A 17,094-nucleotide genomic window follows, 5' to 3' on the forward strand; every position below is an offset into this window, starting at 1 on the left:
AAAAATTCCTGGGTGATTAATGTTCTGGCTCCCGGCACATAGCACAGGAACCTATTATGGGAGAAGAGTCCGGTAACTTGAACAGTGCCCTCCATCATCAATAGAGCAGAAATGGCTTCTGCTTTCCCTGTTCATCCTTTGGATCTCGTTGCCGATGATGTCCACCTTGCCCTGGATTCTTGACTCTCGTGTATATCCCGTTTATTTTCATCTCCTCTGCATTCGTTCAAAAACTGTACTGTATTTTAAAGGCAATTTTTTTTACATTTTTTTCACATTAAACCTGCTGTGTTGCTACTGAAAAATTGCTGATGTAGAGAAATATTTTACAGCAGAACACTTCTTCAGTTGAACTGAAAAGGAATAATTCATCTAACCCCTGTACGTCTAGGTCCGTCTCGTGTAAAATCGTGACTGATCCGGTTACTTAAGTGCCTGTCCTGTCAGCATATTTATGGCAACGTTTTTCATTAGGGAACCATCTAAATGCGTCTCCTTCAGTGTTGCCCCCAATTATTACTTGGACATCAGTAATGCTGTATTTAATATCACATATACACTTAAGGGCTTTATCACCCATCATTCCAAAGTTGCTTCCTTGACATACTCCTGAAATTAAACTTTTATTCATGTAGCTGTGGGATATTTAAAAGGATGTTAACGTGCTCTGAAGGATGAGTTAGCGTGACGGAGGCAGAGCCTTGTATTAAATGACATATTGTAACCTTATCTGCTAACCAAGTGGTTAGGTTGCCGTTCTACCTCTCCTGTCTTCTAACATTTAGCCTTTTTAATGTGGTAATCAGGTTGTTTTATAAAGCGATATGACAGATGTGAATATTGAACACTGTAGAACTGTGAAATTGTTTTTTTTTACAGCACTTTTCTTGTAAACATTGATTTAATTGGTCATACTAACTATGGGTCCCACCAAAAACCTTTATACCGTTTTTAAAATGGAATTCTATTATTCAAAGTAGGAATAAAATGTGAGTTTCTTGGAGGGAGACACTTTCCTTCTTCAAGGGTTGTAGTCGCTCCAAGGTTAGCTTATGATTCAGTGGAACAAGAGATTTAAGAGGAAGGGGATAAAGCTCAACCTCTGAGACGGCTGCTGAATAGAAGCGCGTGGAAAGGTGTGCTCTTCCGTGTATTTAGCGTACTGCGCCGGGTACAATAGTGGCAGATGTGACAGTTCTTCTTTAGTACAGTAAACAAGTTAATATTTTCTGATAAGTATATGGACTTTGCTCTTCTCCAAGGACTGTCTGATACAATAATGGGAGAAAAACGTACCAATTGATCAAAGATAAGCCCGGAAATACCACCGCTTGCTGTATTTCACATTGTAGCTCAGAAACATTGCCGTCTGATCTCCGGTATTCTGCCCCCTCTGACTTCCGCGTAGTTCATTTCACTATCTATGTTAATTCAACATTTTTGTCAGATTATCAGTAGACGTATGTGATTATTCTAAACATGTTAGTATTACCATTTCTCCATGTTGCAATATACTTTGCTTAACCCCCTTATTGTATAGAAAATATCCTTAAAGGTTGTCATCTATCCTTAAAGGTTATTCATGTACAATCACTAGTCTCTAAGACTAGTAACCATAAAAAAAAAACAAAAAAACTTACCATTCAACAGCTGTAAATGCTAAATATCCTGGGGGAAAAAAGGTTGTTCCTTCAAATTTCAATATAAAAATATTTAGGTTTATTCATAAATGTACATCATCCAGATCTGAGCCAGTGAGAAATGTTCAAAGTAACAAGGGGGGGAAAAAATAAAAACAAACAGGTCTTGTTAAATTATACAACACTTTATACAAAAAACACTTTAAATAACCAAGCAAAAATATACACAAATATATATATTTTTAGAAGAAAAATTCACATCGGTTATTTTATAAAGCTTTTTGCGGATGTTTATCTTCAAAATCTAGGACTAAAATATATGCGATTTAAGACCCTTGAACGTCTATGGGATGCGGTACATCGCTGGCCGCCATAGCTATGTTCAAGTGGAGGAAATAAGAAGGTTCTGAGAAAGGCCACCAATAAAACGTACAGACAACCCCAGAGCAACCGGCTTGTGCTTTGTGGGTTGTGTATTCAAGTTTTGGAGATCAAGCATCCAACAGATAGTGGTATTTATACTACATAAGGGAGTAAAAGGGGAATCGGGGTCAAAGCCAAAGGTATAATTGTAAAAAGCTGTTCTATCAAACGTTTCAAGACGAGCAACAATATATCTGATCTTTCTGGTATATAATTTGATGGTTGCAGCCTCAGCATTATCCCCTGCCTGCGGTAACCGATCATTTCCAACGCATTTCGCTTTCCCCAGGAAAGCAAGGTTTGTTACATTCTGTTCCATCGTAAACAAACCAGCTGTGCTTTTTGTGGTCCAACTGATTTTGACTGAAATAGATGGTAGAGGATGACAAGGACATAGAAATTCCATTCCAATATGAAGTTAAAGATGATAAAACGTGTACTTCCTTTTAATCGCCTGCCGGGACTGTTTTATTACGCACTTCTAGCATTAAAAAAGAGGTGGCTTTCAAAAAAAGCGAGCTTAGTTTTATGATCCATACGTCTACGGATCAGCAGATGGGATGTGGCGGAGTACAAGAAACAAAATAAACGTAACCAGCAGAATGGTGTTTTGCAGCCATAAAATTAAGAAAACTTACAACCAATATACTGCAGCGGATTTGCTACTTGAATGTTGTCCATTCGGTATTAAGGCTTCAAATCTTTCATTCCATGTTTTGTAATTTGAAAATCATGAGTTTAAGCACCACGATAAAAAATAAAAAAAGGGCCAGCCATAATAACGGCTGCAGTATCTTCTCCCTAGACTACTAAATACATTTAAGCGGTGAACATTAGTTACGTATATGCATAATGTAAACACAAAAAGAAACAGCCTATTGTTGCAAAAAAAGGCTAAGCGATTAGAGATAAACTGAATTAAAACACGAATACTTTGGCTTTGGTTAAAAGTAAAATGAAAAACTAATTTGAGCGTGTCTTGGGTGCCTTGTTTGCCTGCGTAACTGGTTTGTACCCAAAGCCACCCTGCGATACTTCTCACAGATTACTAAAGTTGTTGAGAACACAATTGGTTAAACAAGCTTCAGGCTTACTGCGACTGCATTAAACAATCATGTTGAACACGGTGTAAGCCTTGTTGAGTAGGCAGCAATTATAGAAGTGCTCTGGTGGTGGTAAGGGCTGGTCCTGCCTCTGAAGAGGGGCCGACGATTGCCCTGCCATTTAGAAGGCGGTTACCTGCCTGCTGGAAGGGCAGCCATTGGTCCTGCAGGTAAATGGAATGGGGCACGAGCAGCAGAGGTCTCGGAAAGTCTCTCAAATGCCGTCATACATTTGTGTCCTGTAGAAGAGGCTCCTTGCCATCGCCTGGGGCCGGTGGGCTGTGTGAGTGACTGTGTCCCGTGCCGTGCTTTTTCCAGTTGCTGTTCCGAACGCTCAGATTGGTGTGTTCTGGAATAAACAAAGCTACAAGGAGAGCCAGCAGCACAGAGCAGGCTCCGAACAGGAAAGGAGGTCCAGGGATGATAGAGTTCTGCAAAGAGAGGCAGACAGGCAATAAACGCAGTGATCCATCAGAAAAAGCTTCATGGATCTGTAACCTCTGCAAATCCTACATACTTACACACTAAATTGTGTTTGTATACTCTGACAATCTACATAATCCCTCCTCATATATCCCCCATTGATAATTTGCTGAATGTTATGAAGCAGGCATTAGCTGCTAAATGTGGTCTCCATAACCAGTTACACTGTGCAGGCTACAGGTAGATTTAATAAATGGTGGCTAGTCCACTTAGCATCACTACATATTGATACCTCTTGGGAATGCGGTGTCACCTTCTCCTTTGTTTCTGTAATTGGGATTTCATTCAGTTCCACGTGAAAGATATAAAATATAAATCCATACAGAGCCGGACCCAGCCCATTACACAGGCCACGGATTCCTGTGATCATGCCCTGCCCGACACCTGCAAACACATAAGTTATTAGGATCACACTGTCAGCAAACGGCATAAAACCTCATGAACTGCCTTTGACAACTCTGAATAGCTTCCCATTTATACTTTATTTGTATGCATTGTACGGAAGTCTCTTCAATAACACCATGAATGGAATCATAACACAATGGCTCAAGATTGATTTGCTTCAACTCAATTCTGTTGGGAGCCTCTTTGAAATGGAAACAGAGTGACATTGTGTCATCAAACACATTTATTGCATACCTTGCTGATCAGCGTCTGCCGTCCGAGAAACCAAAGCACTCACGGCAGGGAAGGTGATGCTTGACATGGCAGCAACGGCTCCTGCTGCCCACATCATCCTGTCCACGGGAAGAAAGCAGACGGTCAATAACGACACACAGCGGGACGGCAAGAAAAATAAGAGGGCTATCTCGCTAGGTTAATATTTCAAGGCTAGTAGCATGCCTTGTTTTTTTCTTGGGGGAGTACAGACTGCTAAAATGCAGTCAAGTAGCAAGTAAATACCATGAAATTGCTTTGTTGTAAGGTGTTAGTGTAAGTGTAAGAATAATGGTTAAACATACAAGCTTGAGTCTTTATGGTGTAACAACCCATTGTCATGAAGGGGTTAACTGCAGTAAACATTTAAATGCAGAGCAGGTGGTAATTAATGAACATAAAAACATTATTAGGGAAAAAAAGAAAAAAGAAAGTCTACGTTTTTGGTTGGCTCCTAGATCCAAAGCAAATTTGTTGACCCCAGTCTTAGAAGATCTTTTAAATTGACTCACTGTAGTTATCAGCTATAGCTGACCCAAGAAAAAGCCCCCCATTTTATCCCCAGTGTTTCTGATGCACTAAAAATCCCCTTTTCATTCCAGAATCCATAGACCGGACACTGGAAGCCTGGGAAAGTGTGAAAAAGTACACGTCTGGCAGTTTTTGCCCCCTCTGCTGCTGCGTCTAGTTTCAGGATGCACGTTATGAGCACGGGTGGGAACACAAGGTTAGCATTGCGTGCGGACAGATCATCCAAGCATTCTATGGTAAAGAATAGCAAGACAGGTCAGAAATCAGGAACAGCTACATACCAAGGCTCAGAGCCAAAGCCATACCAGGCCAGTTGCAATATCTGGAAGCCCAGGCCCAGCAGAATAGTGTTCTTGTTCCCAATTGACCTCATCAGTAAACTCAAGACAACGGTCTATACAAAAAACAAAAAATATAGAACATATCACACTTGTTTTAAATTATTATTATTATTAAAGGATGCCTTACTGGCCAAGTGTTGCTACTGGGCCATATATAAAGAACACCCTCTTTGACCACAGACCAAGTACTTGGAGCCACACATCTTAAACCTGGAAAGGCAAGAGTCATTCAAACCGGCAACAGATCCTGATACAACTTGGTATCGGGAAATAGTGATTTTCTGCACAGCAAATATACAACGGCATAGAAAGTCAGCGTGTAAGTGATGAGAGGCTGAAAAGGTGTTGATAGAAGGGAACAGATGTACAGCCAACAAGGTGCGGATAGGAGAAAAAGCGCAGCCGGTCGAGGTGAGGCTGGAAAAGGTCAGCTCTGATAGGGAGGATCTAGAGCGTAACAGAACATGCGCTGATAGACAGCGGGAGGCACAGAATACCAACAGGGTTACAGCCCGATGTGGTGAATGCCTCCATTACTGGCATGTACAGTAAAAAAAAGACAAGCCCTCTGACAGGCTGCTGCTACTTCTTTCATAGTTTTGCCAAATGTTGCCGTTGATATTTACCTGGGCGATAATTGAGAGGATCCCCAACACAGCTATGAAAGCTGCAACACTTTCTGGAGAGAAATCCATAATCTGGAAACGAAAAGTGTTACGCGTCAAATACCGCTCATAAAAGTCAAACGTGACATATACATTTTGATTTGATTTAATTAAAGCATTAAAGCCCATGTATGATTTTCCTAAATAATATACTTTGCCGTTCAGTATGTTAAGTAAAGAAAATGTACATATACAACGTGGGAGCCGTCATCTCAGCCTTCTGTTTAACGGGATTTGTAAAATCATTTCTCCCCATTATTTTTGTCAAATTAAAGCTTCCCATGGGGTAATCTAATCTGATTAGTTATCCTAGTTTTGCAAACTTTGCCTCTAAATTCAGCTTTCAGCGGGTAAAATAATCCTGACTAAATAAATGTGATTTATTGAAACTGTTTTAGTTATGCCAACAGCTTTATATCATCCTCCAAGGATAATGGTCAAGTTATTTAAACAGATCCCATCTAGTCTGCCCATTTTCCCTTCTGCAGACTTTGAGGAGTCATTGGTTGTATTTTAGGTTCAGGATAGCTTTATTCCTATACCATATCACCCTCTCTTCCTTACATTACATCTACACACCTGACCCTCTAGCCCAGGTGCCCTCCAGCTGCTGCAGGACTACATCTCCCATAATGCTCTTTCAGCTAAGGGGCTGGCCGAGGAGTATGGGAGATGCAGTCCTGCAGCAGCTGGAGGGCCGCAGGTTGGACACCCCTGTCTAGCCCTAGACTATGATAACCTCTTGTTCTAACATCTTTCCTCCTTTGAAATAAACTTCCCTCCTGTACTTTGTTAAATCGCATCTCCCTCTCTCTTTATTCTCCCCCTCTGAACTACCTTCAATATGGTAATATCCTGCTGGAGATGGGGGCTCCAGAGCTATACTCAATATTCTGGGTGACCAGAGATCTGTGGCAGGACCACCTCTATCTTTCGGCTACTAATACCTATTACAACCCAGCACGTGGCTTAACATTCAGTCCTTAGGACTCTGACGTTTTGTTAGGTTATGAGTTCTGTCACCTGTCTGAGATACAGAAAGAAGCTGGAATACTGTCCAGCCTCAGGGAGGTAGGAGAGGAAAACCGTGATACAGATAAGCAGCACAATGGAGTCCTGGCCGACCTTCTTCAGAGACTAAAACAGGGAAGACAATGATATTGAAATCAAACACAGCAGAACAGGTCAGTCACAGGAGAGGCCCAGCAAGGCACGGCATTTACAAAGCAGAATATATATAGCGTAAAAGCGGACGGACTCTGCTGTGCTATCACGAATGCTAATGCGCACTTTACAGCAGAGAGCCCAGCAGAACACGGGCCGCTGCAGCCAAACCAGTTAAGAGTTTAAATGGCATATATGATTAAATAAACAAAGCCAGCATAGGCTTAGGCCCGTCGGTGGGGAAAACACCTTGCAGCATCGAGTGGCCTGTCTTGTATGTGGCTTCTTACTAAACCTCTACATTGTACCGCAAGTTACTTCACTACTGAACGATTCATGACATGTATTATTTATATTAAAGGTTCACCTACAGCAAAAGGGTCTGCCTGTTCCCACGATATCGGGGCTCCCCAAGACGCTGGCCTCATCTTCTCTGGGAGAGACTCCGGGACGGCCACCAGTATGAAGCAGATATCCAGCAGAGCAATGGCCGTCGCCAGAAGCACCACAAGGGAATCGCCGTACACGCGGCTGAGGTAAGCACCGATCGCCGGACTGGTGACCAGGCTGGCGGCAAACGTGGCAGAAACCTGACAGGGGAACCAAAGAAACACAGAGCTGTACATCAGAATAAACCATTTGGGCTGTCAATTCTGCCCATCATACAGACTCAACCCTTCAAAGACCTGCCGGACTGTTTTCTACTTCCAGCTTTTCTCTCTCACTCTCCTGATATATTTATAGACAGATTAATGATCCGATGATCGTGCAGATAAACCGTGCAGCGCCAGCCAGCTGTATATCTGTGTAGACAGTATATGGAACGTGTTCCTTTCACAGTCCTTTCTGACTATTTCCAGAAAGACGATATAAGAAAACACGGTATATATATATAGGCGTTTGAATCTCAATCGGTTTCATGCATAAACAATCTCAGCACAAAACCTTACGAAAACATTTCAAATGGAGGAGCTGGCAATCTCTGCCGTCTGGAAGTTAATCCCGAGTCTGTACACACATTGGATGAACCGCAGCGGTTAATAGCATTAAGAATGCTGGGAATGGATCCACATCATCTATAATGCATGAGCCGAGGTGAGGATTAGCCAGACCATAAAAAGGATAGTACATGAGTTATATTGAAATTTACTTAGCCTAATGGTTCTTTATACAACTTGATATTTACCAACACAACTATAGAAGCTCAGGTCAGAACTTATAATAAAACGGATTCTGAGATCCATGGATATTTATCTACAAATTAAACCATTTTATGTGTTACATCTGGATAGTTGCCTCTCTTCATTGTAAACCCTGAAATGTGGTTACATTGAAAAGGACAACAGAACGTGGATTTCCACACAGAAGTGAAGTTCGTAATCCTGCAGGAGACCCGTGCAAAGATCGGAGATTTTGCATACAATAATGCTCAAGTTATCCGGGAACCTGCATTCCGGTAAGGAGGACTCACCAGGCCATATGCCATGCTCCTCTCATGCTCTTGTGTGATATCGGCCACGTACGCAAACACAACAGAGAACGTGACCGCAAATACCCCAGACACGGAGATGACGGCAAAGTACCACCTGCAAAGAAACGACACGTGAGAGCGGTAATCACACGCAACGGACATGAAGGAAATGGTGGTATCAGGGAGTCCCTCACCATGGGCTGATCTTCATCAGGGGGATTGGAGCACACGTGAAGAACACGGTTAGCAGCAGGAAGGATTTTCTTCCCCACACATCTGAGAGCGCCCCTATTAGAGGAGCGCTGAGGAAGGACAATAAACCCTAGGAGAGATAGAGAGAGATTGAGATTAATGCCACCCTGCACACGGTCTCCCTGAAAGCTGCAGGCTCCCACTCGCCCAGATAATTACATGACCTTCAGTTCCTCTCTGACTAAACCAGTTTTGTGAAAACCTTAGTCGAGGTGTCTGTTCCCCTGTCAAGCACTTTGGGCAATCCTCAAACACTGCCTACGCTTTGAAGAGATTACAGGTTAATGGAACTTCAATTTCCCAGAAGAAATAAATACTGCTAAAATAAAAACACACATTTTATGGGAATATTTAAATCCTTTATGATATAATACCCCGGGCAGACTGATGGAACGCATACCGTGGCAGGCAACCTGTGATTTCTAGTGGAGGATCATGGAAGCCGTGTGCCGACGACAGCTGGAAAGTCTCTATTTTCAACTACTGTTCTGCAGTAAAGAACTAACTCTAATTATAGGTATATAATAACGCTTCGAGTCCCATCTGTACAGCCAAAAGGCTACGCTTGGGCCACGTAAATAATGACTACCCATAAAGATCATTAGCACCGCTGGTCAACAGATGTAAAAAGGTACAGTGAGGCGAAGCGGCCCTCGAAGTATAACAAGAACGTCAGCAAATCCATTTCATAACACACACAGTTGCTCATGTGGATTACACTACAGATATATTGAACAGGGTATTTTCACCTTTACTCCTTGTATGAGTCCATTCATGAGAAATGTGTGTTTCGGGAACGTCTCATGTAGAACCTATACAGGAGAACAGAGGAGGATAAGCGCTGAGAACACAGTCATTAGCGGGAGATTCAGATGGCGAGAAGACATGCGCAGGTACAGGAGGCAGCCCTGACTCATTGAATGATCACGGCTCTCAGGCTACACTCCAAAGCAGGTGCCAGTCACAGGTGACAGAGACAGATCACCGTAAGCAAACAGAAACGCCAATATTCCTGGTTCATTTACAAAGAAGCATTCATAAAATGTTATCAAGGTCCATGATGCATAACCTGCGGAATGTGGATGGCCACATAGCACCGAGCAGCACATGCCGGTGGCCAGAAACCCGGGGTTTGGTATTAACTAAACAGATATGAAGTCAGTTACGGCGTTTCAGAGAAGACTTTTGCGCCGTTACGCTGTGTGCACAGTGCGGCTCACGTGAAGAAACGCTCCCCCAGGATCTCACACACACGGACCGTGTCATCCAGCAACGCTGAGCACATTTTACGTTTACATAAAGACTCATGAAACACATAAAACAGTATCTTATAAAAAGGTGAAATCTAGAAAAAAAAAAAAGGCCAGAAATTACAGTTTACAGATTTTAATTTAAAATCTCAATTTTCATCTTTAGAAGGAACTTTTCCTGCAAAATACAGCCATTGTTATCCCAAAAGATCAGCGATACAAACCCATAAAGAAAAAGAAAAAAAAACTAATGAGGGGCTCTATCCTTTGTTATAAAACGGTATGGTTTCAAGTAGATAATTAGTGAATAATCTGGAACCTGGTAATCGTGCAGGAACGTTTATCTACAAACAAAATATACAGCTAAACTGGAACAGGGACACTCGAGTTAAAGACGCACGGGTTGATGGCACACAGATCGCTGCAACGGTCTGGGACGGACAGCAAGAAGATCTCAAGACAGCAGCTTTGAATATAGAAACGCGGCAGAATTGGCAATAGTCGGTCCATATAAGACAAACGGTTACAGCGCTTATCACCCAGCCTAAAGCCGCCTTGCATAGAACCGAGGACCAAAGCACCGATTTTGGCATTCAGCAACAGAACCCAATGTCGTTTGTGCTGCACAATTACTTAGCACCATTAATGAACCCCAAACCGCAAAACCATCGCAGCTGTTTGAGCGGAAGGAAAGACGGCGACAACGCACAGAACTTACCACCAACGTTGGAGCAGTCAGCAGACCCCAGGCAAAAAACTCAAGGAAGATGACGATGACGGCGTGATACACACTGGGAGCGCCGAACCCCTGAGGCTGGAAACAGAGGGAGACATTTAAATATCACAAACACACTAAGAGAAGACTAGAAGAGAACAGACTAGAACACCGAACCAGCATGACGGCTCAGAGGCCAGCGCCTACACTTAAATGGACATTTTTATTTGTAGTATTTTATTACACTTAAAGACAGCTTGGTATACGAAAAGTTTATCATGAAAAAATACAAACCTATATAAAACACAGCAAAAAAATATATAGAGAGAGAGAAAAAAAATTGACTCCGTCACACTATATGCCATATATTTCTTAGCACGCCTTTACGTCAAAGTACCCAAAGCTTGGCAAATCCTATCTAATTTGTCACGGCTACATTGCTTTTCAGGGAGCTGCATCAGTGGGACTGCTTTGCATTTTAACACAGAAACTGTCTAGACAACATTAATGAGGCCCCCGCGTGGCACGTGGAGCTCCTCGACCTTAAGGGTTTTTGTGTTAAAACGCAGCGCAATCTCGCCGATTCAGCTCCTTGGTAAGCCACAAAAAATGAGATAGGACTCGCCAAACTTGGGGTACTTTGACGTCAGATGCAGACTAAGCAAGATATGGCCGTAGAGTGTTACTGAATCGCCAATACTTACGCCTTAGGCGTGAACAGTATCTGCAGGGTATGCACTGATTTTGTGTGTGCGTGTCCATATATACTGTATAACAACCGTTATAAAGCACTAACATATAGAACGTCGCATGTTCTCTAGAGAAAAGGCCAGTTAAAAGGGAGATCTCTGATCTCCACAACTGGCCCATTAACAATAACACTACATATGGGGCGCTGGGATATGACATCATATGGAGACATCCAGGGGGCTACTGACCCCCCCCTGCTATAATCTTGTTGAAAATGTTACACATCGAGGTTAAAGATACAAAAGCCTATCAAGAGGCAGCCTCTGAATTTCTCGCAGCCAATCAGCACACACTCACCGATCCTCCATCTTTGATGATAATCTTCTTGGCCAATAACACACTGCGGTTCACCCTCTTCTTTTTACCCTGAGTCATCTTCACATTACTAAAAACAGGTTTTCGCCTAAAAACAGACAACACGAGGATATCACAACTTTGTAATAAAGTTAAAGTTTTAGCAGAGGGAATGTGGATACAGAGAAGATGACTAAGAAGTGCCAGAGTAACTCCGGCCTCCTGTGATCCACGCTCGAGCTCGACACGCAACCAATAACCGTGTATCCGAGACGCAAGAAACAAAGCCAGCCAAAGCCTGCCGAGAACGTACAAGGGACACAGAAGGCCAAAGCCTGCCGAGAACATACAAGGGACACAGAGGGCCAAAGCCTGCCGAGAACATACAAGGCACACAGAAGGCCAAAGCCTGCCGAGAACATACAAGGGACACAGAAGGCAAAAGCAAGGGACACGCTGGCAAGATACCATGGCCATTTGTCTGCTCTAAGGCTACCCAGAGAAAGGCATAAGGCTTTTCTGAACCTAGGACAAGACCACAGACTTATTAAGGTCTTCTTCTCACTTGAGACTAGATGGGCCGAATGGCTCTTATCTGCCGTTAAAGTCTATGTTCCTCCTTAGAATGCCGCTTTTCCAGCATCTGATGCACTTTTAAAGAGGATCATAAATAAAAAAACAACTGAAAATGCTACACTCAGTAGTCAAGAAAGTGTACAGAATGTACCAAAAGACTTGTTTATTTAAACAGAGACAAGAGGTATGGTGACTTAAAAGCTCATGGGTGCCGTTAAACACAAGCTATCATCATGGTTTGGCTTTACACAGAAGTAGGAAGGCACTTTGGAGCTGTCAGCTGGAAAGACCAAGAGCGGATATCCTTCCTATATCTATACTGTTCTTAATTGAATCCAATACATTTTACTGAATGAGAAAAGTGAAAGGAGTTGGAGTCAGTGGTATCTAGGATTCCCGCTGCTTATGGCTCTTATCACATATACATCGACACGAGACTGATACAGTGATTATTATTATATTTTATTCACATTGCCCCAGCGCAGCGTATCTTACAATACAGACATTTAAAGAGTATGACAAAACTAGAATTAGCAGGCTAAGAGAAACTGCTATCCTAGGTAAACAGGGTCTCACTCACAAGCTAATGATGTCATAAGGAGAACAATGAGTGCATCTTTCCAGGGTTCTGTAACTCTCAGCCAGAACGTACAAGTGCTACCAAGGCATAGTTCATAGCTTTAACCAGCTGAGAGTTTCTTCGCAGCAGTGAATTTATTATCCATGTCTATGAGCCACCGCTGTTGACTGTATGGCTTCCCAGAACAATATGGGCAGAACACTCAAGAGGCTGTCTTCATTCATCTCAGACCTGCCCTTGAAGCTGTTTGCGGGTGTCTTGTTCAAGAAGCGGCGACAAGAAGATGAACCTGATAGCAGCTCCCAGAGAAACACCTCCGATACCGAAAATGTGCCATCTTACTCGGTGGTGGAGCCGGCTTCTGCCAGCCAAGCGCTAATGTGGTTTGGCAAATTTGTCTGCCACAGGTGTTTTAGAATAACAACATTTCTTAAACCCTCGGACCCTGTCCGTTGGCTGCAAAACGTGGACAGAGCCCTCTTTCTCCACAAATGGCAGGACACACCATTCTTGACACTGCCAAACGTGGTCTTCCTCTACTTGGTGTGTAGAGATGTTATATCTTCGGACCTGGTCAGCAAGATGGAGTTAAAGGCAGTGTTGATGACTTGTCTCTACGTCTCCTGTTCCTATGTTGGCCCTGAGGTAACATACCCGGCCAAGTTCTTCCTGGTGGACAGCTGGACGGACGATTTCTGGAACCGCTGCCTTACGGTTATTGGAGCAATGAGTGAGAAAATGCTGCTCATCAACACTGACCCAGAATATTTTGCTCAGACCCTGGAACATCTGAAGGCTGAAGGTGGAAGGTGATGAAAGGAGAATAGGACTGATGGATATATACACTGATGTTGTATATATATATATATATATATATATATTGTTGTTGTTCTCTAATACCGGAGAACAGTATACTGTTTACTTAATTAAAAAATATATAGAAAAACCCCAATGAGTCATTTCTATTATAGCGGAATAGGGAAAATGGGTATGGCTGTATTGGTCTATAGTTATAGGCAATCTTTTGTTACAAACTCACAGATAAAGATGTAGAGACACGTACGCTTCTGGGACCTCAGAGGTCTTCCCTTCAGATGAGTTGAGTTTCCATCAGTGGTTAAGTACATTGACAAACAGCAACACATATTGGCACTAGGCTTCGATGTAACATAAGGAAGTTTTACTTTACTGAGAGGGTGATAGACAAATGGAGGAGCCTCCCTGCAGGTGTGGTACAGATAAGGAAATTTAAATATCAATCGGATAGGCAGATGGTAAAGAGTCTGAGACAAGGCCAGGAACTATTCAGAAAACATCAATTCTGAAGACCGTGACTCAGTAATGCTTCACTATGGAAGCTGTTAAAGAACAGAAAGCGCTGGTTGTCCCCGACAGATCCAAGTACAACAGATTTCAGAATAATACATAATCCTTTACGATCATGATTATTTCAGGTATTAATTGGGAAAGTGAGAGGACCGGGATGGACGCCTTTAATTTAACTTGTTTGTGGTTATTCTTAAAAGAAGATATATTTTTCCATATAAAAATAATCTAAATTAGAGTTTGCATTCAGGCTCATTACATGACATGTCCACCACAATGTATCCGACAGGCCTCTAGGCTAAACTCAACCATTCTATAGGGTGACCTAAAGCCTCTTTAGCTAGAGGTACACATGGTAAATGTATAATAATAATAATATCAATCAACATCCTTTCATGTATTATTATTATTATACTTTATTTATAAAGCGCCGACAGATTCCACAGCGCTGTACAAGGTAAATTTTACAGATAACGACAAGTACAAAACGACAAGCAATTGACATACAGATACAAGAGGAATGGAGGGCCCTGTTCCCACAGGAACTTACATTCTAGGCGGCTAAGGGGTGAGAAAGAGGTGAGGACGGCGTGGTAGTGAATGATGTTAATGCAGGGGGAGTTTATGTCAGTGGTCGGCTTCCCTGAAGAGAAGTTTTTAGGGAGCGTTTGAAGGAGGGTAGAGTTGGTGAGAGTCGGACAGCACGGGGAAGAGAGTTCCAGAGGGATGTATTATGTATTGCCAGTGTATGTCTATGGCCATTTCCAATGATGATGGAGCCCCCATAGTACATCCTCCTCAGCGGCCCACTTGCCCATGCAGCCATACCCGACAAGCCATGAACTGCGGGGTCTTAATATTTTAAGAGTTGTAAGCTGCCGCTCTGCAAGGATTTGTTTGTATTGGACATCGTAGTATTATCCTACCATGGCTGTGACAAAGCAATAGTGAAATAATGCCATGTAGTAATGTCATTTGTATTACATAAAAAATTATGGCGCAGGGGGCTTATCACCATAGCAATGGAATGAGCCAATCAGCTGGAACTTACCCTGTGTAACCTAAGAACCATGGAAATAAGAAGGTCTGATACGAAGATCCATTCTTTAAGATATAAGAACCGCACTGACAGGTGGTTCCAGAGACCCCCAGTGGGCTATAAATAAGATACAATGAAGTGGAATCCAAGCATGCCCAATAACAATGAGCGTATATCACTGAGACATAAACACAGCCGGTGACAGGTGTACTAAAGTATCAGCCGGTACCAACAGGTGTAATACGAAGCGCTGTCAGGTCATTTCATTTAAGTAGGGCCGTCATATTACACAGCACTGTGCGATGGGTACAACAGCCAGGCAATACGTTTAACACAATGTCACACACTGTTGTGATACACAGATGTGGCCAGCGTCATCACACGTAAAACAGTGAATGCCGGATACAGCACAACAGCACCGTACAGACATGACCTGAAGCGGCATAACGAGCGCAAATTACCTGCCACAAATAGGAGATACAATAGAGCTATAAACACCTTGCGTTTGGGAGAGAATTATACACCCCTCCCGCTCTATCCCCAACACATTTACCTTCCCCGCCTTCCTCTCTTCCGCCACCATGAATTCTTCCGCTCGGCGCAGTTTTTTTCTCTTTATCTTTTTTACCCTAATTCGTTATTTAATCGGTGTTTTCGTCGCTAACCGACATGCTTGAGTTTTTCATTATATCTGCCAACGTACCTCTCGCCTCAGCGCTGTACACCTTTCCCTCACTCCTCCGCCATATTGCGCATCCTCCGCCTTCTCACGTCAAATCGCGCGACCCGCCCATTGGCTGTCCCTGTCCCCACGTGTCCTAACATGGGCAGCCGTCCTCGCAGCCGGCGCACGTGAGCACATACAACTAGGAGGAGTGGCTTAAGGCTGCAGCGTCCATGTTTGATAATGGCAAAGTTTGTCACTCTAATGGGAACACTACCAAGAAAGGGAAGTTTATGGTAAACTAATGTAACGATTTATTTCCAGTGCTTCAGACAGTAGATATATTTGGAGAGGTTTAGTGTGATGGGAATGAAGTATAAACAATGTGACATCTCAAAGCAGCTTACATATTGTGGCAGAGGCACTGATGTCCTGGGTTTGATGATAGGAATTGGGTAATGAGGGACTGCGTGATGTCATGTTTACATACACCCAATCATATATCGACATTTCATATCCCCTTGCCCCGGTACACCAGATACAGTGCTGCCAACTGTCCTGTGCTTATTAGGACCATCTTGACAAAGTCATGGATGTTGGCTGTCCAGCGAAATGTCCTGTTAATCAGGACTGTTGGCAGTTTAGTAGACATGTGCAAATGGACCAAAACCAAACTTTTTGATTCATTTTTGAAACATTCAGACAACAAATTTCATTTCTGCCGTTTCAGTTCAGATGAAATTTTGTCGTCCCTCGCCTACTGCTTCTTTTCTGCAGACAGCTTTTGTGAACCTGTCTCCTTTCCTGCAGCTCAACTTTTTTTCTTGTCTTTTCTTGTCTTCTGTTATCCACTACATGGACAATAACGTTATGGATTTCACTGCCAAGGGAGGTGGCGTTATCAAATACATTAGATGGATATTTTTTTTTTTATCAGTGTGCGGTCCCGCCAATGTTGGAGGAGTTCCCGCTTACGTTGGGGGAGTTCCTGCTGACAGCAGCGGTAAACACCCACATTTAATGGTAAAATGGGCAGGGATGGGGCATGTCAAGATCCCGCTCCCGCAACCCGGAGGATTCGGGTCTTGACCCGGAAAACCAGAGGAGCAGCGCTCCCCCGACAATCTCTGGGTCAAACCCAGAGAGTTTCCAGGTATGCATACAGGCAGG

At 43.0% G+C, this 17,094-nt stretch overlaps 2 protein-coding genes across 2 annotated transcripts; one reads left to right on the plus strand and one right to left on the minus strand.

Annotated features, from left to right (window-relative positions):
- Positions 1-3,390: 3,390 nt before the first annotated feature.
- On the minus strand, positions 3,391-11,820 carry LOC149283311 (solute carrier family 71 member 1-like). Its single transcript, XM_089497677.1, has 12 exons — positions 11,743-11,820; positions 10,699-10,794; positions 9,480-9,542; positions 8,673-8,800; positions 8,479-8,593; positions 7,379-7,597; positions 6,867-6,980; positions 5,805-5,876; positions 5,119-5,231; positions 4,289-4,386; positions 3,882-4,033; positions 3,391-3,597 (listed from the first exon to the last, which is right to left on the minus strand). Exons 1-12 carry the CDS (start codon positions 11,818-11,820, stop codon positions 3,391-3,393), a joined length of 1,455 nt encoding a protein of 484 aa, XP_089353803.1.
- Positions 11,821-13,066: 1,246 nt separating this feature from the next.
- Positions 13,067-13,708, plus strand: LOC149283312 (cyclin-dependent kinase 5 activator 1-like). Its single transcript, XM_089497701.1, has one exon. The coding sequence runs from the start codon at positions 13,067-13,069 to the stop codon at positions 13,706-13,708; it is 642 nt and encodes a 213-aa protein (XP_089353827.1).
- Positions 13,709-17,094: the final 3,386 nt, after the last annotated feature.

The sequence above is a fragment of the Sceloporus occidentalis genome, unplaced genomic scaffold, assembly GCF_023333645.1.
Source record: "Sceloporus occidentalis isolate IW3139 unplaced genomic scaffold, rSceOcc1.0.p SCAF_106, whole genome shotgun sequence".
NCBI classification, from domain to species: Eukaryota; Metazoa; Chordata; class Lepidosauria; order Squamata; family Phrynosomatidae; genus Sceloporus; species Sceloporus occidentalis.